General features: G+C 38.7%; 1 protein-coding gene across 1 annotated transcript in view; it reads right to left on the bottom strand.

Moving 5' to 3' along the window:
- The window catches only part of LOC136850244 (proton-coupled folate transporter-like), a 344,294-nt gene that overhangs the window by 282,495 nt on the left and 34,102 nt on the right, over positions 1-27,697 (bottom strand). Inside the window, exons 2-5 of the mRNA XM_067123914.1 lie at positions 21,995-22,099; positions 14,882-14,978; positions 11,261-11,369; positions 9,683-9,850 (exon numbers count right to left, since the gene is read on the bottom strand). Coding sequence (XP_066980015.1) covers positions 9,683-9,850; positions 11,261-11,332 — 240 coding nt within the window. The 5' untranslated portion in view covers positions 11,333-11,369; positions 14,882-14,978; positions 21,995-22,099. The remainder of the gene's footprint in view (positions 1-9,682; positions 9,851-11,260; positions 11,370-14,881; positions 14,979-21,994; positions 22,100-27,697) is intronic.

Raw genomic sequence — 27,697 nt, 5'->3', positions numbered from 1 at the left:
CTACGACTTGTTGTGCAGGGAGGCAACAGAAAGATGGTAGGAGTTTCTCAGTCGAGCAGTCTCCTCATGAATCTTCGTGACGAAACGAGTGAGCAGCACGTTCTGTCCCGATCACTCAAACCCGAGGCTAAGCTCGCCTACCAATACATATCCACTGGGAATGCATCTGGCTAATCGAGCTGTCGAGTGTGCTATAGAACACTCAAGTATCTGCAAATTTCGACATATGAAACAGGAGGAAAAACAATACCCTCTTGTTTGTCGACAAATGCCACTACAGTGGTTTTGTTGTTCAACAAAACCACTGAATGTCGGAAAAAACTCATTCTGAATTCTCGGGGAGGCCAAAAGGCTGCATTGAGTCCAGGATGGTGATGAGAAGGTACTAATCGTCACGGTCACACACCTTCAAGACAAGGTCTTACCGATTGTGGCGCCTATTCCTCAATCGGTGAATCCGTAAAGTAGACACACGATGTGAGGGGAATATGCAAGCATATTCGAAAGTTCCTTCAATCAAGCGTTAGCCTAACTCTTTCTTCATACTTCGAGGAAAGAAGGATGGAGGAATGGAAGCAGACCTCCATTCTCCACCATGCAGAAACTTCTGCAAGATGACAGGATACCAAGACAATTAGCTCTAGCTGGCTGCTTTTCCTGAATTGGGAGCACAGGAGAGGAAGCGGGATGGAAGTTTGATGAAAAGAATTGCTGAGATCTAAGGAAATGGATACTCTCCTGAAGGAATCCATTCCCAGGTCTCGGCAATGTCGCTGCCAGCTCCAGAGACTCGATAAGTATCATTTCATCCAGGCATCAGCAGTAGGAGAACTTCTTCCCGGTTGATACTTCTTTCTCTCTTCCCTTCTTCCCTCCTCCCTTATGGAAAAGAGGGTGGAAAGAGGGACAGTTATGTGCACTTTCCTAGAAGGGAAGACGAGGGCTATGTGTTCTGCAATCTTCTTCCAAAGCCTGGGACTTCTTAGGGGTTGAGGGGCTGGCTTGAACTCAAGGTTGAGTCGAGATGACTAAGACCCTAAGGTCTTGGCCACTGTCCAAAGGACAAGGCAGTGCCCTGGTACAAACCTTGATTACCGAGGTATCTGGCAAATCTCAGAAAGAGAAAGGCAGAACCAAGTAAAGGTTCGTTCTTAGGGTCAAGCCACCTTGGGACTTATGAAACCTGAGATCCAAATTGGGACAAAGTGCTTCTTATTAGCACCTGAATTGCCCACAGAACTGCAGTCAGCAAGACCTCCAAGGGAAGAGGAATTCGTATTCTGTCGAGGCAGGGGAGAAGCTTGGTGTCTCAACCTGAATGAACTCCTTCTCCAAAGAAAAGAATTCATCTGGACGAGAACGCTCTCAAAGCCAGGACCGCGTAGTCCCGACGACACTCGGCCCCTCGAACTGCAAAGGTTGTGAGTGATGAAGATTATTCACTGGGGAAATGTGGTCACGTCCTGGGGATCCTCGTGCCAACGAATCTGCGCAAATTTCTCCGAAAAACAAGAGTGATTGCAACTTGAAGAGAAGACCCTCGCTCACTCAAACAGAGCCGAGAAGCCGATTCGAAAAACTCAGTGGGGCTGAGCTGAGACGCACAAACTGCTGATCACGTGAACGCGATCCAACTAGGTGGTTTTGCGGTGGACTGGGAGGCAGGCGGGCAAGCTGCCAAGCCGAGCCAGTCTCTCAAGCACGACCAGGGGCTGGGAGGGGTGGGCAAGCTGAGTGAGCCAAGCCGATCAAGCAAACACGATCGGAACTGGACAGGGCGGAACTTGTCTCCCATGAACTAGCGCTAGTTTCCCGAACTCTAAACTCCTTTGAGGCCAAGGCCCTTCGAGAAGAAGGTCAAGGGGGAATTCTGTGTCTGCTATCCTGCATGCTTGAACCCTAAGGTTCAAGACACGAGGATGAAACCCGCCAAGTAACCAAACAGCTGGCGGGCAGTATCGAGACGCCTGGCATCTCGGCACCCAGACACCTGGCGTCTTGGCACTCAGACACTTTGGTGTCTCGGCACTTTCTCACGTCCTGTGCCTCGTCAAGAGAGTGCTGCGTGATTCATAGAATTCAAAGCGACCACTAGACTCCAAAAATTGGTTTTTGGGAGCGGCTGCTTTCAGTTTCCTAAGAAATCGAAAATAGCCAGGCACGGAACCAGTCTTAGACAGACTTCAAGACTGGCAACAAGGGCACGGCCTCTCGAAGCCACACTCTTGCAGCTCCCAAAACACCAGACCACACAGGAGAATGCGAATTGGTTCCTGACGGATGGCGGGAAGAGCCAACGAGAGAAACTTGTCTCGCGGAAGAGAGTCAGTCCCGTAGGACTCCCGAAGGGAATCTCTTCCCTACTTCTTCTGGTGTTCGAACTGATAGGATCGAGGACCGAGCACTGACAAGCACTTGGGGAGTGCTTGTGGCGCTGGCAGGGAAGAGCTGAGACACCTGGGTGTCTCGGTCCTTTCTCTCGCTGCTCCTGAACTGGGTCAGGAGAGTACTCTCCAGACCAAATCGATACTTGATTTTCCATAGAATCTCGGGCACTTGCAGCGGTTCGCGAACGAGCGCCCGTCTTCAACGAGAACCTCTAGGACTGGGAATGGGATCGCAAACCAAGGTCTGCAAGCACGCGGTTCCCGAAACACAAAAACCAGGGGCATGCGAATTGGTTTCCTAACACGAAGGTCGGGAACAGCCAACGAGAGACCCACTGCCTCCTCGGAAGGAGGCAGTCCCTAGACGTCCAAGGACATTAAAGGTAAAGAAGCAGCCTCCCTCTCCTACAGCCGACAGAGGTCTGTCCAAATTCTGGAACCCCCTTGGACCTTGGGAGAGGAAGGGAAGAGGTAGCAGAAGACGAAATCGATGATAAGTTTAAGAAAACGGTGGCTACTTCCACAGGGCGGCTTCCTTCACCTTCACTCTGACATCTTTTACAGGCTGGTGGACATGAAACATTGTAACCTCCAGGGCAGCTAGACAGGAACACAACAGAAGCGGCCCAGGACATCACCATCAGGAGAAGCAGCAGGCATGATCAGGACAGCTGATGCAGGAGCTACGGCAGTGGTTTGGAAGGCAGGAGCTACTGCAACGGCCAGGAACTTCGCTTCCACAGGGCGACTTCCTTCACCTTCACTCCAACAACTTCTACAGGATGGCAGACATCATAACCTCCAGGGCAGCTAGGCAGGAACACAACGGAAGCGGCCCCGGGGCATGACCATCAGGAGAAGCAACAGGCACGATCAGGACAGCCGATGCAGGAGCTATAGAAGCGGTTCAGAAGGCAGGAGCTACAGCAACGGCCAGGAACGTCACATGAAAGTCAACAGCAGCGACAGGTACGATCAGGTCAGCTGCAGCAGGAGACCAGGAAGAGCCGCCCAGAGACTGTCATCGAGTTAACAGGAGCATAACACATGAAACAGCAGGAGCAGATGGACCACAGATATGCCAGAGGCAGTGCCACGGCATACATGAAGGCCAGCAATGACAGCGATCGATCTACATCAGCGGGAACAGTCAGAACGATCCCGACGTGGAACTGTCATTCCAACCAGGTACTGTGGTCGGACTCCTTCATGCAAGATATCCTGTGATACCCAATCAACTACCGCTGTGTCTGCGATGCTCACTGTCAACCTGAAAGAAAAAGCAAAGATGATTAGTAGAGGGAGATTCCTCTCGCTAAGAGGGGAACTGCCCTACACAGCGAGAGGAGGCCCCTTAGAAGAGGTCACCCGACTGGCCCCTCCTCGCCATCTTTGCCCAACAAGCGAGCGAAGAAGGCAAAGGAGAGAGATCTCTACCGAAGGAAAGAAATGGAAGAACTTACAGGGAGAGAGAAGGACGGAGGGGAGGCCACCAAGGGCGCCGTGGAAGCGGAACTTACCGGCGATGCCCGCAACGCCCCCCCCCCGCAACAGCAACTCTCTATAGTGCAGGCAAAAACAACACTCAGCACAAGTAGGAAGGAAGTAGTCATGCCCTTGTACACGGAGGGCAGGAGCCCAAGAAGGGAAGCGAACTCTTATGTCCCGATCAATGAAGGGGAGCGAAGGTATTAGGTCCCAACATATATCTCCAAATGTACAGGGGAACGCCCCTCTAAATATGCCCTTGGCCGTCAAAACCGAGACACAGACGCAGGGGAACGACGGCTTATGCAAGGTTATCACAAATCGTGGGATTGTATTAATAAATATCAAACACACGTAGTATATACACAAAAATACATTAAGATCCCACTGGGATAACAAAAGAGCTTAACAACAGTCTGGCAAAGAGATCCGAAACCACGTAAGTAACGATGGCGGCCGAAGCAAATTGGGATGTTTACAATACATGCAGTGTTGCCACTTTTTCATATGCAAACTATCCAGCATTATACAAAAAATATCTAGAAATATCTAGAATCTATAAATGACAATCTGAAATATATCCAATTAGGAGATTTTTTTGCATAAATACACCTATGTATCATATTTACCTTATTTATTCAGAAGTGAAGATCTAAGTCATCATCTTCACCTGCTGTAAGGGCGTCAAATGCCTCTCCTCTGTGTTTCTGTCTTCATGCGTACATTAATCACGTCATATATGTTACTTGTTGATATTTCAGATTCTGTATGTCTCACTGTATGCATCATTGTACGGCCTGTCCGCTGATATATATACTTGCCTTTTACATGTTCTGTAATGCATTATATGTCTTTTTATGCCTGTTAACAAACACGACTTTCATATGGACGCAGTGGGGGGCCTCAGGTCGCCTGCTACCTTTCCACCTGCTTTCTGTATTATAAACACCTGTCGAGAATAATAAAGGATCAGTCTTTCACTTCTGACATTTCTTGAACCTCACACTGGTGACCTTGGAAAAGGGACAGGTAGCGATGTTTGGGCCCAGCCATTAACGGACTAAATACGGCCGCAGCCTACCATCAGAGAGCCTTTAGCAGACTAACTACAGCAAAAAGTTTAGGCCTCTGATAGCTCCCTCCCTGGCAGAAACCATGCCATTAATGGACTAAATACGGCGTACCCAAAAAGGGCATGTTTTGGCACTTCGTTCAACCACTCGAACAATCAGCACCATTAACGGACTCAATACGCGATTTTCCCGCGTTTTGGTGTGTGAGTAGTAAAGGTGTCGGAAGCTGAACCTCAATGCGAACCCACGAGCATTGTCTGTAAGCCTCTCTTGCCAACAAAGCCAGACGTGGTCAAACTTTCCCCATTTTCGCGGCAGAACACGGCATCATGGTTCCTGCTCGCAGACGCCAGACTTCGTGGTGTGCATCTCAGACGATGCTATCAAATCCAACATCAGCATGACGGCGCTCCCAGAAGAGGTGTTCAACCGAATCTCCCCTTGGATGTACTCAATCTCCGATTAAAAATCCCAAGAAATCAAGGTAGTGGAACATGGTGAAACTTGAGGTTGATTATATGGTACCGGGTGTTATCAGCATCATATGTGCTATGAATTATATAATTTCCCCCCTTTTTCAAACATACTGTGAAATCTTATGTTTTTTAAGCCAATCGTTAAGATGAGAATGATTAAAAGTACCTAAAATTACAGAAACTCAAAGAATTGTTTGGGCCTTGGCCAGTCCTGTTTGCACTGAAGTGGATGAGGTGATGCAGAATCTGACATCACTTGAGTACAGTACTAGTGAACAACACAAAGGCTTATCAGTGGCACATCAGAAGAGATGCAGATGATGTGAATAAGCTTGTCTTATTCATTCAGGACAAGTCTCCTTTGAAATGATGAAAATCTCCGAAACATAGTAAATGGTGTATTAGCAACAGAGAATGTGAATGCTGAGAAAGCAGAGAAAATTGGGTGCAAAAATCTTGGAGGGGATGGTGGGAAACAGGTTTTGAACTATACATTTAAGAAAAAGGACCAGGCTATAATAATGGATTCAAAATCAAAGATATCAATTGATGGTGAGGAAGTAAGCATTGATCCTCTTCTCCTCTTCCAAAGACTTGTCATGGTTAGCACACAGAAAGAAAGTCTCCAGGAAACATTTTGATATGAACTCTATGGATATCCTCCAGCTCTATTTGAAAAAAGAAATGTCCTCCTGAAAGCAGATAAGCCCGGTCTTGCTAATGCCATCTGGGATAAGGTTAAGAGTGTGTCTGAAGATGAGCTGAAACACACTGAAACTAGAAATCCACGTATGTCATTGATGGGGTGCTCTCCTGCATAAATCCCATGGGATGTCGGCAGGACATACAATGCTATCCGCCAAAGCTTGGTTTCTCATGTCAGAAAGTATGGTAAACCAGTCATAGTGTTCGATGGTTACCAGAGTGGTCCAACTCCAAAGGATGGCACGCAAGCCCGATGCACAGCTTCCAAGTCAGCCCTGAGCATTCAGTTCAATGAAAACATGCCTCTTCAAATGAAAAAGGATGAATTCTTGGCAAACAAAGAAAATAAGCAACGCTATATTCACCTTCTTGGGAAACACCTAGAAATAGCAGGCTTTGAAGTTCTACATGCAAAAGGAGGTGCCGATATTTTGATTGTCAAGACTGCACTGGACGTGGCAAGGAAGAGTGAGACCATATTAGTTAGCAGTAACACGGACCTATTAGTGTTGTTAATCCATTATACAACAAAGAAACATAGGAAGATATATTTCATGCCACCACCCAAGCCTGGCTCTCTTGCCCGTTACCTTGACATTCAAAGGGTGCAAGAGGTCCTAGGTGACAAGGTTTGCATTAATATCTTGTTTATCCATGCAATTCTTGGATGTGACATGACCTCAAGATTGTTCAGACATGGAAAAGCTCTGGGCCTTTCACTGGTGAAGGACAAGTCTTTTGTTAAGGCAGCTGCGGCATTCAACAAAGCAGGAGCTTCCCAAAAGACATAATTGAAGCTGGAGAAAAGGCACTAATGTCCATATACAAGAAGGGAATGGCAGATGAAACCTGAACAAACTTCGACATAGAAAATTATTGAACTCTTGGCAACCAGGGAACAAGTTATTCATCCAAAATCACTCTCGTCAACGCAGGCTGCAGCCAAGTATCATTCACTAAGGGTGTTTCATCAGGTACAGACTTGGCAGGGTGTTGCACTAAATCCTCAGGAATGGGGTTAGAAGGTAAAAGGAGGGGCACTAGTTCCAGTAGCAGCTGATTTGGACTATGCGCCAAAAGAATTGCAGATATTAGTCAGATGCAATTGCAAATCTGGCTGTCAAACGAACCATTGTGGGTGTCGGCAACTTAGAGTACCTTGTAATCCAGCTTGTGGGGAATGCAGGGGTGTATGTGAAAACATGTCTGATAAGACGGAAAAAGAAAATACTGACGTTTCTTACTGATAATAACCTAGTGAATTGTGCTGTTTGCAACAATGCTCATCCTAGAAAAGGCAACCTTGACTGAATTACCCCCTAGTTTGACCCCCAGGATTCTGGTAAACAGAGATAACTGACAATTAGTGAGAATAAAAATCAATAAACTGTCAGCTTTAATAATTAACTTTAACATCTTGGATGACATAATGGTTTTTCAGGGTGTTTATCTATCGTCCCTAATTTCGTTAGGTTCCTAATTATGCGAAATTGAGGATCATTAAAAAAACCATGTTCCACTGAGAGATTTTTTGGATTTTAATATGTTATTTGGTGTAAATAAAGCAGCAAAATAACAGTGGTTTCATTTTTCTTGCAATTAGTGGTGGGTCTAACTGTATTTTTACTGTACTATATTTGAGTTTTTGCTATAATTAATGATAGACACTCCAGGAACTTTTGTGACAAAAAATATCATTTGACTCGTCCAGTAATAAACTATAATTACTATTACCAATACCATTGTCTTTCATTAATTCTTCTTCAAAATGTGTGCATAATACATTTTTTATTATGTTTGAACACTTCGCGCGATGCATTTGTACATCGCTCACAACCTTACAATCAGGAATATTGTTTTTTTAGTAAATCAATCATATGGTCACAATTAGAAATTAAGCAATGGCAACTGAAAAACATGGCAATGAAGCCTTCTAGGTTCGAAGCTTCATCTGATTTCTTTAGCTTGAATATATCACTTATTGGCACACTTTCAAAAGGCACAGCATTCTGATGCTTTCTAGTAGTCGTGTGTAACTTCAAATCTTGATATTTTGCTTTAAGCTTGCAGTAACAGTACTTACAAAAAGCTTTGTTTTCATCATTAGGAACTGCCACCAATCATTTTCTAAATGCATCCTCACGTAACCACTCTTTTTTATTTTTGTTCATAAGGCTTATGCTTTGGCATTTGAAGAATTAAACTGAATTCACGGGAATCACGGGTTTATACAAGTGCTACCACACTACAACACTGAAAGTTTAAAACTAACTTAAAATTTCTGACCCGCCGAATCAGTTAGCCCGGTGACTGTGGTGACTGGTGACTACTGGTGAGGCACCGCCTGGCGCCTCTGTGTCGGTCCAACTTTCATATATACGAAAATCAAACGGTTCAAACTGATGAAACGGAAACTATTACAAAGTAAACAATGTTAGAAATTCAAAACTTTGGCTTCAGTTTTCAACCAGTATAAGTAAATAATTTAAGAGATTTTCTTTCCATTATCTAGAAAACATCTAAATTCTCAAAGTAACTAGTAGATTTATATCTATATATATATATATATATCTAAACTGAATTTTTACATCTAAAGTTAAGCACAACTATCTAGGTTTAGATATAAAATATCTAAAGTGGCAACATGGAGCCTTTACATCCGGGCAGGCGGGAATCCCGCCTACCTGGTGGCAGTTACTGCCTAACCACCATGCGAGAGTTTAACGGCCGTTTCCAGCCTACGCTGAAAGTAATTCCTAATGTAAAGGACCGACGGTTTGTATATCGTGTCGGAACAACTATGTGGTAATGAGCTTCGCAAAAGAAAAGAGAAGACCGATGGAACTGGCTGTTTTCAAGTACTACATAGTGGATAGTATAGTCAGGGATCTGAATTCAACATTACAAGCAAATACATCAGTCAGTTTAAATACCTTTACTGAATTGTTATGAAGCAAGCATTTTGTCATTTGAACTTGTGGCTAACTTCAAATCCACGGCCGTTATTGTCACTAGGGAAAGTGACTTTTGTTAGAATTTTCTGCCATAAAAGTTACCGAAAACATTTCAAGCATTGTTGGTATTCAAAAGTACAAGTGTCACTTTTTAGGAAAGCATCTAGCAATTTAAGGCACGTAAAATTTGTTTCATCTGAATTCTGACATGAAAATGATGAAAGACAAGGAGGTTGAATACCCATAATCGTATTACACAAGGATACAGGAGGGAAATGTCATATGAGCTTCAACCTTAATGTTGTCCAAGGTGGACTGGTTGGTCTCCAACCTCCACGTATGCCTTCTTTTAGACCAAGAAGACTGACTGCTAGCAAACTGACCTTGGACTTCACGCAGCAGAATTAGATCAGCGAGGGTTTATTGTGTAAATGTTTATGCTGAAATACACATGTACAACTATAAAGCTGACTGACGAAAAGACTGAAATCGATAGAACTGGACATGCTTAACTGCTTCCACAGTGATTCAAGAAGTGTTATGATTTTGAAAAACGGTAAATTTTATATTTAATTTTACCAAGAACTTGTATGACCTACCATTCCTCCATACAGCACCCCTAGAGGCAATCCTATATGCATGATTATCTTGACGATGCCTATTCTGAAGGTTCGATTATCAGAAGTAGTGACGTCACACACGCTAATGTAGATTAACATTTGGAGACCACCCATGCCCATACCCAACGACGCAAAGAATGGTCCCACCTGCGGATATGAAAAGGATTGCCAACTTACTAACGCTGAAGAAAAGTGAGGCATCAACGAAAAAACAGACTTTTAGAAGGTTGTGGTTTGCATGACGAAATTGAGCTGCTTATCTGTGAACTGTATCCCCCTGACACGGCAAAATTATGCATTACCATTTTATTAAGCTGATAACTAAAGTGTTTAATAACCACATTTTTGAACGGATTTATCATTATCACCAATGTCAAAAGGTTGCAACTGCCCCATTGTTTGCGATGTAACGGGGACATATCTGTCGCTATCAAACTGGCAGTGTGTACATAAATGACCAGTCACGCATGAGTGAGGTCTTTTATTTTTTCATAATTGATGGCATGTTAGTTGTCTAAAGGTTAACACAAACAGAACCATTTTTGGCATGCTGTAAATTCAATCCAGTCACCAGGAAGCAGAATAAGAACCTCATAGGCTACTCTTCAACTGGGATAGAAAGAAGATAAAAACAGATCGGCCTTCCGCTTCAAACATTTTCCAGGCTAAAAGTCAGCGTATTAATATCCATTTATCTCGGACGTCCTACAAATATACTAACATAAACACGTCAAAACGCAGAAACAAGGAAATACTTTGTCAAATACCTTTTCCATTTAAACAGGCCATATTCGGATAACGAGTTTTTTCACATCTGAGAAGTTTCCTTCACATCTTACTTTTGGAAGAGATGATTCATATAAATTAATTAAGATTTAGATTTTTTCCAGCAAAATACACTGATTTAAGGAAGGCATGGGAAAAACATCAGAAATCCTCGCTGATAATTCTCCCCTCTCTCTCTTCAAGGCTGAAAACACCTGCAAGGTTGACCCTTTCGTGAATAATAGCAACTACAATATTCATATAAGAATTAAGAAATAATTTGAAAAAAAATGATGCTTTGTCAGACACTTCTGAAAGTATAAACTGTCCCTTGAGAAGTTTGCTTCTGTAGCAAACTGGCTAAATCTGCTTCGAAAACCTCTGATGTATTAATTACCGGTAATTTGAAGAACCTTATCCGTTCCAGTCATTAATAAGGCAGAACTTCCTTTGCAGGTAACTAAATGTAAACTAATTAGTCCCCATTGGACAAGAAAGGCAACGTTCTTTAATTCAAATTAGTTTTGAAAAGGCCAATAAATAAATCAGTGAATTACAAATGTAACTTATACCAACCAGGAGAATGGCACTAGTAGCATTTAACGAATGGCATAATTTTTTATTGATAAACATAATTTTTAATTATTATTTTTTAAAACACAAAAAGACACGCTTTTGTAATGATTGCTCATATAAGACGAAGACAGACACTAAATACAGACAAGTTCTGTCAAACATGGAAATGTCAAATCGATGTTATGAAATTCAACTTGCTTCATGTATCATACTTACGAGGGCAAGCTCTGCTGGGAGATACATGAACACTGAAGACAGCAGCAGTGTCCCGTACTTCAAGGCTTCCATCAGCAAAGACCATATGAGGAATCCTTTACGCCCATACCTTCACAAAAAATATAAGAAAGAAATCACTGAGAACAGTTTATGATTCATTTGAACTGTATATCAGACCTATTTAGTCTTGTTCCAATGAAACTGAAATATGAAATTCATTGCTTCATTTTCCAGTTTTGGATAAATTAGATATATGAAACAATTAGTGAGGAAGTTTCCTTAACACTGGAACGAAATGAGGCGAAGGATGAGTGAACTTAGTAATATTGGCGAATTCTTTGAAAATGAAAAAAAAGTCATGTTTTGTAAAAGAATTTAAGAGGTCAAGTAACAACAACAAATTCGCCAGTTTCAGAATTTCTGACCAGCTGCCCTTGAACGCGCTTTCTACCCGAGTAGAAATGGGCGAGTGAAAGAAGTTCGCCAAATCAAAAATAAGGTGTGCTGATGCAATTTCGACTCCTTTCTTTGATTTGAAATGATTATCTCCTTACCTTAATCAGGAACATATATCAAAAAGGAATTAAGCCTCTAGTTACCTGCTATCTTCGTCTACTAATTATAACTAATTTCATCTGAGAATTAATTTTCACATTGTTTCTCAGGGACTAACTTCTAGTTAATTTTCTTCTGAATCTCCTTCACAGTTTTTACAATGTCTATGATTTGATATAATTTAACTTTCTCACCTCTCAACACTTAGCCATTTAAATTCTCTACATTTGTCTTGAGGAGATCAAAATAACTCAGTTTTTAAGACTTCATTTAGAAAAGTAGGAGTTTTGGTTCAGTGTCTTCATTTCTTTTCCTCTTTTATATCTAAGTTCATTGGCATCAAATACTTTTTGGGATTTTGCTCTTATATCTGAACTAAGGCTTTGTTTCCTTTTCCTTCTCAACAGAGTTGCTTCAAGAACACTTCTTGCAATTGGCCTGGCAGTCTTATAATAGCTCAGGCATGATAATGTTACATTTTATAAAAACAAAATAATTTTTTTTATAAACCCATCACTTGAAGATAGCCTATATGTGTAAGGTTTTCAAGACATGGTGAAGACGAAGACGAGGAATCCATCATGGCCATCTGTACATTCAGGACTGAAGTCTTTGCTGGAGGAAAACTTTCATTCAGAATGTCGTCTGATCTTATTACAAGAGATGAGGGGTCTGAGATAGGGCATTTTTTTATTCAAATAGTGATGGATTGTACTAAAAAATCAGATCGATTTTATTTTTTTAAAATTTGTTTTACCAAAAATACCCGTCATTTTATGCTAGCACGAGTAGCTATTTATTCTGCTCTTCAGAAGTTGGCCGTCAGGACTTTGGTGCTGGTAAACTGCTGGATTGAAGAGTCTAGGAGTTCGGAAGTTCTGTGGAGTTTTTGGTCATGAAACAGACTGGTCCCTTTCTGGTAAGATCTTCGATTGTACCAATAAGGGAGATAATAACACTTGCTGTCTCTACATAGCATGAAAACTAACAGCACAGCTGACCAAGCTGAGCACAAACAGTCCTCATTTAGTAAAAAGAAGAGGACTTAGTAAGGAAAATCCCCTTGCCTCTGCGAGGCTAGAATAACTTAGCCAACACTAAACCTAAGGATTTTTGTTTTGTGCATAAAATTTACAACGGTACTGGGAGACCTCCATGAGGCAAAGTTGCTGATAGAGCTAACCTCTATGGTTATTATTGTCAGCGAGGTGTACACAGCCTTAATTTTAAGGGCCTTGATCCGGCCAATGAAGAATTAGAGAAATTTATTTCTGGTGATAGAAATTCATTTCTCGTCATAATGTAGTTCGGATTCCACAATAAGCTGTAGGTCCCGTTGCTAAATCTAATCCTTCGGGCCAGCCCTAGGAGAGCTGTTAATCAGCTCAGTGGTCTGGTTAAACTAAGATATACTTAACCTTTCAAATTGATGCATGAGTTTCAGCAATACTGCTATAAGAATTCGGAATGTCACATCTAAGCTATAGAGTCAATAACATGGAGTGGCGATTTCTCTGCAAGCATGCAACCTCAGGCAGCCATATTGAAACTCCAAGTCCAGAACACAGTACTATACTGTAATGATAGAACACTATGGCAGAACATTGCTTTGTTTTCCTCTCGTTTAATAATTATATGTTATTATTTTTATTACTTGTCAATTAAGCATTGCTGTACAACATATTTTTAAATATTATCGTTCTGATATCTACTGTAGTTGAAGTAAAGAATTTTATGCATTCTAATGTGTACACATTTGAAATACTGGAAAATGCCTGGTAAAAAGTGACGACAGAAAAGGCTAGCAAAGTCATTTCTTTCTATTCTGAGGCTTTACCATCGTTCCCAATTACATTGTTCTCAAATCTTCACTGTGTAGATTTTATTGGATGATCACTGGTTCAAACACACCAGGATGTCTCCTTTCCCTTGTATATAAGATACTTCAACGCCACTTCTCAGTTTTGTGAATACTCCTCATTATATTCACTGTAACCCAGATTGCAGCGAGGTCTCATTCCTCTTTACCAGTAGCTTTACCAAACTACAGAGACTTTAAATGATCCTGCCTTCTACTCTGCCAGTCTACCTCCCTATCTTCATCGTGACATCAGTAATCTATATTGTGTAATACACTGTTAACCATGCACCATGTTAGGGTTGTCAACCTGGATGAGCATGCTCTTGTAAAGATGGAAATTTTCTTACAGCCTCCATATGGTTAACTTGGTAAGTTAGAGAAGAGCTTTCTACAGCAATAAATTTGAGAACCTATTTAGTCACAGTAATTACTATGCATGAACAATCTTAAAGGCTCTAGAATTAGTATTTTATAGAGTGCTATTCACATTTGTATTTCACCTTCAGATATTTTTCGTTCATTAAAGATACTCCAGTCTATGCTCACTCCCTATACTTTTAAACCGGTTCTCTAATTTAAACCGGTTCTCTAATCAATGTCAGTTCCTCGTTGAACGGGTCGGTACCGTTCTCAGCTAGCACTTTGCTGGCCCAAGTTCAAGTCTCCAACCAGCCAATGAAGAATTAGAGGAATTTATTTCTGGTGATAGAAATTCATTTCTCGTTGTAATGTGGTTCGGATTCCACAATACGCTGTAGGTCCCGTTGCTAGGTAACCAATTTGGTTCTTAACCACGTAAAATAAAACCTAATCCTTCGGGCCAGTCCTAGGAGAGCTGTTAATCAGCTCAGTGGTCTGGAATTAAACTAAGGTATACTTAACTTTTTCTAATCAATGTCAGAGAAATCTGTATTCAGCACGTCTTTTAAGTTTGCAGAAGGAAAAAAATTATTTGGACTGGAAAGCAATTTTAATGTAAAACAACAAAAATTGTTACTTGAATTTCTGTAGAATCCTGAAAAGTGAAAAAGACAAAAGATAGAATATAAGTTTATTGAAATTTCTCTTGAAATTTTTGCATACATGTTCGATCCGCTCTAGTATACACACCAGCACATGCACACACACTTATCAGACAATTTCTTGAAATTTCCTCAAAAGTTTTTGAATTTCAGTGCCACTTACCTCAACTGTGAACAACCTACCTGTCAGACAGAGGCCCAAATAAAAGAGCAAGAGAAACGACACCGAATTTTCAATGAATGTAGAGGCTCCTACGAGCTTTGAAGAATGCCTCTGAACCTGTTGGAAGTCATCGAGAATGTAGTATGAAAGGGTAAATATTAGAATTGTACAGATCAAGCAGTTTGGTTGCACTGCTACAGAAAACTATATAGGATATGCCATGGGAATAAGCAGATTTTTCACGCAATTGTACAATACATAATATACATATGTATATGTCGTAAACTTAACTCATAAATCTTGCTCAACTATAAAGCAAGCAGTTTACCAGTGTTTCAATACTATAGTTAACAATTAAGATCCTATACATTATCTGAAATATACACCATGTGCATCATAGGCTTGCCAACCCTCCTGAATTCTCCCATATTCCCGTATAGTCTCCTGAAATGGCTTCAAAAGCCTCCTAGAATTTTAGAAAAATATTGTTTTAAGTAAAATGGAATTTCATTTTTTAAAGAAATTCTTAGCAATGGGTCAAAGAAAAGTTTAACACACACACACACACACACATATATATATATATATATATATATATATATATATATATATATATATATATATATATATATATACAGTATATATTATTATAAGATGTTATAACATATAAAACCATTCTACAAATATATGTGTCTCTATGAAAATTTTGATGTTTTGCTTGAAGATTCGTCATTTGTTGTGAGATGTGATTTTAAATGTCTTTTTCTTACAGATAAATTGTATATCATGTAATCTTAAATGTCTTGATGTGTTTTTTCCATTCGTTTAATATGTGGTACAGTATATAAAATTGTATAATGGGAGTTATAGACTCAATTTTAGCATGCTGTAGAGAGAGAGAGGGAGATATTTTTTTAACTATATCACTTAGCCCATTTCCTGTGTTTACTCAGTTGCTTGGGGTCCAGAAGTCGTGTTTGGAGAAAGGCAGAGCCCTCTTGTGTTATCTGATGAGTTTGACAGCCAATCGGCAAATTGCCTATTATGCATTTATCATGTGTGCCTAACCCATGGTTATTAGCTGTGTCTGTGCTTATTCTTTTTGTGATCTTGAGTAATGGAATGAGGAACAGAGAGAGAGTTGAAGTTGACATGCTGACAGTGAGCCAGTTTTGTGTCCAAAAGCACTTCCTTTTGTTTGTTCAAGTGTTTGAGTGTCCAGCGGATGATGTCAATCATTGATAAGAGCTCTGGCATATTTCCTTCTAGGCCTTAGAATTCCCTGTATATGTATACTGCACATGTATACCTGTATGTATAATGTATGTATACTTTATGTATCATGCATTCTGGGAGGGCTTGGAGATAAAAGAGCAGTACTGATCCAAAAATACTTAGTTAGGAACAGGGGCTGCTGGCAATAGGGTGTCCCCCCCTCTCTCTCTCTCTCTCTCTCTCTCTCTCTCTCTCTCTCTATCAATTACTGTTATAATGGCTGCTTTCCTGTTTGTAAAAGTTTTGTTAAACTCACCCAAGAAGTGTGTTCATTTTGTAAGAGGTGATCTGAGGTATTTATATTGTGCAAGCATTGTGGAAAGTGTGTAATGGTGTAACACTTATAAAAAGGTAAAGTGATGTTTACTGGGTTTTGTTATGTTAAGAGCTGAAGTGATGTTCTAGGTAAAAGAGATTTATTATTTTGATAAGAGGTGAATAATATCTCTTATAGTGAATTCTAATGTGTCTTGCTGCTAATTATATATCATTGTGTATGTCATTGTGACTTGGCAGTGTTGTCTTTGAGAAAGTCTTAGGAAGACGTGAGTTTAACCTTTTTAAAAGTGAAGGTAATCTTTTGAAAAGATTGATGTAATCTTTCAACATATTTTTGTCTTAGTAAAATTGCTGTTGGTATATTTCCATTTTTGCATATTTCATTCTTATATGTCTGTGTTATCATATTACTATAATTTTATATAATTAGTGGTTTACAAAGTTTTGTGCTGGTGATTACTTAGCATTTTGTTAGCGCATACTTATTATGGAGATTTCAGAGAATATTTATGGGATTCCAGTCAGTAATATTTTGGTGAACATTCGTGTTGAGTTTAATTAATCAGGTATATGTTTAAAACTTGAGTGATAGTTAATGGCTAGAATCTTACTTAACCAAACTGCTTTCTTAATAAATTAAAGTTTTGTGAATTAAACTTGATTAAGAAATACTTAAATCTTAAACTGTTGTCAGATAACAGTAAATCTTTTTGAGATTGTGAGCTCTGCATATAACTTTTGAACTTAGAAATAAACCTGTTTGTTTAAAGTTTTAAAAACACAGCATTTCATTTTGACCAACAGTAATTAGAGAAATTAATGAATGTGTACAAGGTAAGTGATATATCTGTTTATTCACCTGAGACTTATCTAGGTGAAATAGAACCAGGGAAACAGTTATGGTGTTTATTGAAGTGATGCCCATTTTCCACTAGTCTGTTTATAGCTTGTTAGTTGCTACCTCACCAATAGCTTGATTAAGTTACATTGATTTTCTCAAGAGATAAGTAAGTTTTATGGGATCACTGTACCTTTAGAGTATTCAGTCTTAATATACTTGTTATGAGGTTTCAAGTATCTGGTCGTAGTGAGGTAACTTTTTGGTCTTATTGTGTAATAATCAGGTGCTTGATCACTTCGTGACAATATATATACACACATATATTGTATATGCAATTGAAGTGCTTGATGTTATGAATGAATTAAGGAAAAACTATGAATAGAATAAAGGATAAATTTTATGGGAAATCAGCAACAGATTCTCTCAAACTTTTAAATAGCGAAAGAGACAGAAATTCGAGGTAGAAGCAGAGAAATTCCTGGAAAGATGCAAAGTGTATTTGGATAAATGGTATGATGTCAGTAGTTCTGAATTCAAAGACTAAGTTTTATCTCTGAGAAATCCAGTTCAGTGGGAGGATGCAGAAAAACTTTCAAAGAAGCTCAGTGGAGAAATAAATACTGACCAGCTGTATGATGATTTTGTTTATTTCTGGGATGTCCAAGAGAGCCTGGTAACTAACAGTGAGAGAGTTGACATGCGGTGGGTTGAACATTTTAGGAAAGCAAAAGGCAAAAATATTGGTGGCATTAAGAAAGAAGTAATGGCATATGCATTATCCATCTCAGTTTCAAATGCATCTTGTGAAAGAGTATTTAGTGTAATGGGGCAGCTAAGGAGACAAGAGCGCAAGCTTAGTGTAGAACTGGTGAAAGCGGAACTTCAGGCATTCAGCAATTTTCAACTTGAGTGTGCAGAAGTTAAGGAATTTGTATGGAAAAATCCCAAAATTCTTCATGCAGCTAAAAGTCAAACTAAATATAAGTCTAAATAATGTATTTTCTGTATAATTACAGGCAACCAGGATGTGTGTTTGAACAGTTCAGTTTCTATTCCTTTTTTCAATAATTTCTTGGTCTTTATGTTTATGGGAGTCCTTTCACATTGATTTCTATGGCTTTCATCATATAAGAATTTCAAATAAAAGCTTTATTTCAGAAATATGTTTCATTACTTTCTTCCTGTTTTGTATGTTAGCAAAAGTTGCCTTACTATTATATATATATATATATATATATATATATATATATATATATATATATATATATATATATATATATATATATATATATATATATGTTTCATTACTTTCTTCCTGTTTTGTATGTTAGCAAAAAGTTGCCTTACCATATTATATATATATATATATATATATATATATATATATATATATATATATATATATATATATATATATATATATATATATATATATATAATATATATATATATATATATATATATATATATATATATATATATATATATATATATATTGTCACGATGCGTATCAAGTACCTGGTTATTACACAACTAATCTCAAGATTCAAAAATATACCTCACTTCAGCCAGATACCTGAACTCTCATAACATTAATTATTACGACTGAATACTCTAAAGGTAACAGTGATCCCTTAAGAAAAAACTTATTTATCAATCACTTGAAAAATCAAACTAAGTCTATCAGAATATGTGTGAGGTATCAAAAATTAAACTAGAAATATTCTAGAGTAGAAGGGCATCACTCCATAAAAAAACTCTAACGGGTTTCCCTGGTCTTAATTCACTTTAGCAAAACTAAAAGAACAAAACATGTTTATCACTTTGCCTTATGCACACAATCAATCCTATTCACTGATGGTCAATAAATGAAACACTGTATTTCTAAAAATGTTAAATACAAAAATTTATTTTCAAATTCGAAGTTTATAATTAGAATTCACAATTAATTAGAATTCACGATCTGAAAAATTTACCATTACTTGAAAATAACACAACACTTAATTAATTCTTGAATTCAATTATGAAACAAAATTAATTCACAAAAACTTTATCAGGAATTTAAATTAATTAAGCAAAATTTAAACTATCAAGAATTACTCAAGACTTAAAAAGAAAAACTCCTAATAAATGAAATCAAGTATGCAATGTTAAATTATACCAAGAAATATTTAAAATGATATGTAAATAAATGTTACATCACCAACATAAAAAATGTGAAAATATAGAGATTGTAAATAGAAAAACACACAAAAATACACATAAGATTTATCAATAATGATTTCACTTGTTCAAAATTTCCTAACTTATCATACCATGGTATCAATAAGTAAAATTCACGTTACCTTACACAAAATTTGTGAAAACCTCTGTAAATCACTTGCTGCAGCTGCGTTACCACAATACACACTTTTTTACCAGGCGCCGTTACGAACTAAATAACTTTACTAAATTCAGATGTCAAAAGTTAATGCTAATATGTGACCACAAAACACTACGTTAAAATAATCTCTTTCTAAGAACGAGGGAGAGAGAGGGAACCAAGCCAACTGGTCTCAGAAATCAGAATGAAACAAATTTTAGAATTCCAGAAACACGAAACAATTACATGATGTCATTAAAGCATTTTGGGTGCGAGATACAAAAGGGAAGTTCTAGAAGCAGGGAGGTGACGTCACTAAAGCATTTTGGGTGCGAGATACAATGGAGAAGCTTCTAGAAGAAAGTTACGTCATCCCAGCAAAACGTTTTGAACGCATCTTACAAAACATGACGTAATTGACCAGGACACATATTCTTTCTCTCCAAGTGGCGTACGTGACTTGACCAACGCATGTAACAACATGAAATCACTCGTCTTGAGCCCGTACGGGACGAATCGCATTTGTTTTCAAAACCTGTCATCACTAACCCAAAACAAAGCGCTCGCTCTTATTTCAACTGATGACAATTGAAATGAAACAAGCCCTGGTGGACACACACACGTGTTCACATACTACGCTTTTATCAAGAAAGATATTCGTTCCAAATTACGTTACTATTAAAATTGTATTAACAATTGTAAATTACGCTATCAAGTTACTTAATCATTAGTTATTTTGAGATCTGATGCCAAACTAAATATGACACTTCAACAACCATTATCATTAAACATAACACATGAAAAAAGTAAATATGTCAAAATTATAGGAGGATATACATATTACAAGGCAACATCATGAAAATATAATGTATATGTGTATATATATATATATATATATATATATATATATATATATATATATATATATATATATATATATATATATATATTAGTCCCACCTGAATTAATCAATGGGTGATCACGTGATTTAAGTCAAAGTACCATAGCTGGAAACTAACAAACAAACAAGAGAAACAGCAGCAGCACTAAGGAAGTTGGTATGCATAAATGAAAACGCATTTTGTGGTGTGTGTGTGTGTTTGCGCGCGCGCGCGTGATCTCCCGAATTTCTAGCTCAGGTAGTTGGCGAGCCTGTGTGCATGAATACCCTATATCCGGAACTTCATGTGAAAGGCATATTTAATGGAAGATGAGGGGAATAACAGATTTCATAGAACCTGACCTTAGTGACAGTCATCTCAAAGCTCACTAGAAAACCACAACTACTGTACTATCTATCGATATCATCACACAAATAATCCTCTTGCTGATTACCTAGGCTTCCTTTGTTATGGCCACTGCATAAATCCAAATTCTACTCAGGTTAAGAAATCCCCCCTCTTAAAATCCCTTTTCGGTCAAAACTGAAGACCTCCATCAACTGGACAGTTAAGCTACACATTTTCTTCTTAAGATCAGTAGGCCTTGGAACTTGGAGTTTGCAAAAATTCACACAAACCCAACATGTTTGTGGAATACGTTACTAGCGGCTGTTCTAAACTCGAAAACTTGAGTCCTATGATATAAAATAGTTCTAAAACCCTAAAAAACAAAATTCTTTAGTCCTCGGTTTTTGTCAGCAAAGGTAACAGCCTTTTGATACAAAAATAAAATGCAGATCCTGATCAACAACTCAAGTGTTGGGGCAGGACATGACCTATAAAATGTAGGATAGGAAAAAAGTAATCACAACAGAATGGAGAATGAAGGCAACAACAAATGAAACGAAAAAACAAATCTAATTAACAATTATGAAAAACAAAAAATAAGCTGTAAAAATGTAAGTGGTTGGGAGTTCAGGTCCCTATTCGCAGACTGATAGATTTTCACTGTTTTCATGACCAAATCAGCTCAGAGCTAGGATTAAGGTGGGAGTCGGGTTCGGGGACAGGTCTCCCTGGGGAGTCACTAGCAGCCGCTTCCTGGCTCCCCTATGTTAAAGTTTGTTTTGGTTATGTATGATAGTCTTCGTTAATTCGACTGACTTTCGTCAATTCCTTTAATATTCTTTCTTCCTTCGTGAGTTGAAGTAATAAAAAAACGCTTCTTTTTTCTGCGTTTTAATGTCCAACTAAGTATAAAGTCTTATTGTCTGACTCGCCAGTCTCGCCATATGAGGTTCGCTGCTGCCAGGTGGTAAATTTAAAATCAAACATAATAAAAGAGACAAAACTGAGAATTATATGTTTAAACTAATATTTTAACACCCTATGTGGGTGTAGAGAGGTCTTGGGCGCCTATCATACATGTGTACTATATTTGATCCTAGGGCATTGAGCAACGGTGAAATAACCTGTCCCTTGCCTTAATACTTACCTCCGTTTGGTCAGCTTTATAACTTGAAAGGTTGTCACAAATTTCCACAGGCTTTTGAAGCGTAACCAAACAGCTCTTGTCTATGAATAAGTTTTCCTCAACTGCCTGTAAATAAAAGACAAACAGGAATAATTATGTATGCAGGCCTTCATACAAGCATGCACATATACTGGTATTAATGCAGCCAAATACACTGGGATGAAAGGACATATCCTACATCCATTTGTCAGTTCATTTTACAAAAATGCTCACGGACCTTGCTCTCTATGGATTTAAAATCGGGTACAAAATATACGTTATTTTTGGAATTCAGCATGAAGACAGGTTTATAATTTCTTTTATGTCTCTCTTACGGTGTTGCTATAGTGAATGTAAATGTGTGTGAAAAATCATGAAGTGAGATGAATGCCGGATACAGATTTTCTAAACAATACAGTGGCAAAGAAAATGTTTATTTTTCACTATATTTTCCTAAACAATTAAGAGTAAGAAAGTCCTTTCTCTTTGGGTAAACTTATGCTATTACTACTATTATGTGGTGGCCGGAGGTAGAGGGTTAATAATACAGCTGGCCAACCGTTGGCTTTAATGGTTATATATTGCTACATCTTGTAGCTACTAAATCCGGCGGGCTTCTTCTCCAATCACATCAACCCACAATGCACCAGAGACAAGCAGAGCTCCATAAGCGCAATCTCCTACCCAAGGTTAATACACAACAGTTCCTTCCCCAAGATAAAACATAAAACTAAACAATAAGCATCAAAAAAACCCGCATCAAGAACAAAAAATAAATCTTCACAAATTCAATCTATCAGGGGGTTTAACAACTCTGCTTGATCTCCTTAAAACTGGAGTATGGGGTACACATGATTCATCCCTCTCATGGTACATCATTATCAGATGATTCTACCCAACCTCCTGAGGCTGCAGGTAGATTATCGTTACAAGATTCATCTACACCACTAGAAGAAACAACATGTGAGAAAGAATCTTTAGTTGGATTAACAATTACTAGTAAATCTAAGCATTAATTAGTCATGGTGTCTCTTCTAGAACATATTTCCAAAATTATGAACTTGCATAAGACAATCTTACTCCTAAAGCTTCTGAAATTTCTCCCTCAACCCAGGGCTCTCCTTTTCCAAATTTTTTCCCGAACACTGCATCTCCAACATTATACTTAGGAATTTCCTGAGAGAACAATTTCTTTGACTAAACTTCAAAATCTCTATTTCTCTGAGAATGTGCCTTAACTGATTCAATGGTTGTTTTAAAGGAACGGCCAAACAATGGTTCAGCAGGTGACTTTCCAGTACTAGAATGTGAACTTTTTCTGTAATTGTACAAGAACCTACAAAGCCTAGTGTTTAAAGGCCCACTCTTAAACTTCTTCAAGCCTTCTTTAAAAGTCCTCACAGCTCGCTCAGCTAATCCATGTGATGAAGGATTAAATGGTACAAGAGTTATAAGACCTATACCGTTTTTCTTATAAAAAGCCTTAATCCCTTCAGAAACAAAATATGGTGCGTTATCTGATAAAATTTCGCCTGGAATGCTAAAATTAGAAAAGATTTTCCTAAGCAACTCAATAGTAGCATTTGATGTGGTTGAGGAAATAGTATGGACATCCATAAACTTAGAAAATGCATCTATAATCAAAAGAAAATACTTATCCACAGGCCCAGCATAATCTACGTGTAATCGAGACCACACTTTACCAGGTGACGGCCAAAAAAGAACAGGAACTTGATTTGGTTGGTAATTAGTACAACAAGTATGACAACTCTTTGTAACCTCTGCAATATCTTGATCAATCTTAGGCCACCAAACCCAATTCCTAGCTACTGCTTTCATGACATTTATACCATTATGACCACTATGTAAGTGATCCAACACTTTACACCTCAATAGAGTAGGTATGACAATTCTGTTTCTATACAGTACTACATCATCATATACACTAAGATCAATTTTCTGCGGAGCCATACTCAGACAATCTTGGATCCCCTTTAGACCAACCAAACTTAATGCACTGAACGATTTCATTTAAAACTTCATCCCTTCTAGTACATTTCTGTATAACCTGAAAAGAAATATCAAAATCTACTGCTTCTACCAGCTTAATATATTCAACAATGATGTGAAACTCAGTATCATCCTTAATAGGTAACCTACTAAGTGCATCTGCCACAACATTCTCTCTGCCTGCCTTATAGACAAGGTCAAAATCATACTGAGGTAACAGTAAAGCCCAACGCTGAATGCATGCATTGGTTTGGTGTGGAATTTGACGTCCTTTACCAAATAAGCCAAGTAATGGTTTGTGGTTAGTCCTAGCTTCAAACTTCCTACCAATGCACGGCCTTCTCGATCTATCTGAGCATAGTTCCGTTCAGCTGATGTCAGTTTTTTACTCACAAAACATACGAGAACCTCTTTCCCATCAATTTTCTGTAACAAAACACCACCAACTCCAATGGTTGAAGCATCAGCTTCCACAATCAATGAATTTTCTCCATCATAATTACATAACAATGGACTTTCAGCCAAATCTTTTTCACAGTTTCAAAAGCAGTTTGTTCAATTTTACTCCATTTGAACTTTGCATTCTTTTTCAACAGGCCATACAAGGGAGCACACTTACTAGAGGAATTCTGGATAAGCTTCCAGTAATACGTAACCATACCAAGAAATGACTGAACTTCTGCAACAGAAGTGGGAGATGGAGCATCAAATATAGCTTGAAACTTTTTAGCAGAAGGTCTAACACCTTCACCTGAAATATAACCCAAATATTCTAATGAAGGTAGCTTGACGGCAGACTTTTTACTATTAATCTGAATATTATGCTCTTGCAAAATATCTAAGACTTTACTAAATCTAAGGTCATGCTCCTCTTCAGTTTCTCCTCTGATAATTATTTCATCTAAATATGCACCAACACCATCAACATCTGATAACAAACAGCAATAAACCTTTGAAAAATAGCAGGGGAAGAAGAAAGGCCAAAAGATAACCTTTTAAACTTAAATAAACCCTTATGGGTATTAATTACCAAGTACTTCTGGCTTTCTTCATCCACTGGCATTTGTAAGTAAGCATGTTTTAAATAAACAGTGGAAAATATTTTCCCTTTACCAATCTCTGGTAATAATTCATCAATCTTTGGCAATGGATACTGATCACAATCTAGACATTGATTTAACTCCTTGAAATCACCACAAACACGAACCGAGTTATCAGATTTCATAACAGTAACAATAGGAGCTGCCCATTCAGTTGAACTGATAGACTGAATTTATCATCATTAACCCAAGTCAGCAAACCATTTTCAACCATAGACTTATAATGAAAAGGAACAGTTCTGTGCTTTCTAAACTTAGGTAGTGAATCACCTTTCACATGAATTTTGGCAACCAAACCTACAATTGATTTCTTAGGGTCCACCTCGTAGTTATCAAACAAATCCTGAACATTTCTGTCAATCTTATTTACTTTAGACGAATTAACTATGACCATCAAGTAAATACCAATTTTACCCATCAAATCTTTGCCACAAAGAATTGAATTCTTATTTTCATACCCTATCTTTAAAACGGCATTTCACAATATCATGAGGGTATCCACAATGTTTACAAAATACAGATTCCTTAAAAAATGACTCCACCTGTTGTACAGGGGATGACTTTTCAGAAACAAAAGCTTCTCTAAATGCAAAACCCTTTCAAAAATCTGAATAGAGATCATGGACTTTAAATCTAAGTTTCCAACAACCAAATTGGCAAAATAAACTTCATGCTCTAATGCTCTAAACTCTAAAGCCATAAACAACTGGTCTCTCACTCGAGCATCAAACTGTGTACCAAACGCACAATCTTTTGCCTAAGATTTCAGGTCAGCATACAAAGCTTTCAAAGACTCTCCTCCTTTTTTTCCATCTTTGCTGGAAAGTTAGTAAACTTCTGTGGTAGCTAGGTTTAATATCATAATGTGCCTTGAGCAAAACTAACAACTGTTCATATGTTTCAGCATGTGGCAAATCTGGTGCACATATATAACATAGAACTGCAAGCACTTCAGTATCATACTATCAACATACACCAAAAGAACGCTCTTCTTTTTAACACTGTCAGTTATAGACATGTAAGCAAAATTTGCTTCCAATAAACTCAACCATGATTCAAAAGAAAATTTGGAGGGGTTAAATGGATCAATTTTAATCTGTGGAGTAGCCATATCCACTACACTTCAGTACCAGACTTATTATTACATATAAATCAAAGGTAATTAACTTGGATTAAACAAAACCATTACTGCAGGTTCCTGAATTATTTAATAAACATATTGCAGGATACGTACCAGTAACATAATACAATAATCCATAAGCAACGAGGCCTAATTACCTTAATGTAACAAAACCGTCATAGCCTAAGCAAACACAGAGTAACCTAATGTAGGCCACAAGACAAGTCAAAAGGACAACCAAAATCACAGTAGCTTAAGCATACTGCTACCATAATAGGCTATGAAACGACAATTCATTTCCATAAGCTAAAATCAAAAAAACATTAGCCACTGCAAACTATTCATTTGTTACGTTGCCCAGACGCCATTCTGTGGTGGCCGGCACCACTGCGGCCGCTTGGCAATCCAGATGATGAACAAACCACCAAAATGCCAACAACATGGCTACCATACGATTTTCTCTGCCTTCGGGTACTAAATCTTGTCGCCAATTATTACGTGGTGGCGGTAGTGGCCTGAGGTAGAGGGTTAATAATACAGCTGGCTAACCGTTGGCTTTAATGGTCACATCTTGATACATCTGTAAGAGGTGCAAAAAAGAGAGCAGGAGGACATGTACTGCTGGTTTATTAAGAAAGCAGGCCGCTTATAAAGCAGCGTGCAGACGTCATACAAAGGCATACAATAGGATACAGGTGACCCGAAGTCAACTGTTCTCAATGTGAAACAGGACAGATAAATACAAATAACATGTAAAGATAAAAGTACAAGCATTGACACAATAATGTTCTGACACATGTACAACATAAACAGGCACAAATGAATCAACAACAGATAAGTATTTACACAGATAAAAATTTGGCTATTTGTGTAACCTAAGCTTGTGGAAAAGGCACCAAAGAAAACGGGAGGTTTACTATTAGAAAACCCATTGAATGGGGACTTTACAATACTCCCCCCGCCCCCCCGCAAGACATAAGTAACGTTTGATCAAATTAGGTATCTGCTGGGCCGCTGGAGAGTGCCGTGGTTCCGCGAAGTCAGCCGGGGGGTGCAGTGTGAGCGGGAGCAGCTGGCTGTGGCGCTGTCTGGATCCGGTTCCTTCCAGGGGCGGCCAAGTGACTTTCTCTTGGGTTGGGCTGGCTGCGGGGGCGACGGTTCCCACGGAGGGCGCTGCGTGGTATTGTCGACGTCTTCCTCCAACAGGGCGGGCTTGAGGCGGTCTACAGACACCCTGTCATCCTTCCCATGCATGGCCAGCCGGAATGCTTTGTCGTTCCTCTCCAGCATGCGGAAGGGTCCCTAGTAAGACCTGGTTAAGGGCGGGCGGACGGCGTCGCTCCTGGCGAAGACGTGGGTGGTGGAGGACAGGCCGGGAGGCGTGAAAAGTGACGTCCTATCGGTATACGTCCGCTGGCAGGGGGCGAACTTTCTGACCGTGTCACGGAGCCTCTA

This window comes from Macrobrachium rosenbergii, chromosome 21 (assembly GCF_040412425.1).
Source record: "Macrobrachium rosenbergii isolate ZJJX-2024 chromosome 21, ASM4041242v1, whole genome shotgun sequence".
NCBI lineage: Eukaryota > Metazoa > Arthropoda > Malacostraca > Decapoda > Palaemonidae > Macrobrachium > Macrobrachium rosenbergii.
This window is presented reverse-complemented; position numbering and strand designations above follow the sequence as displayed.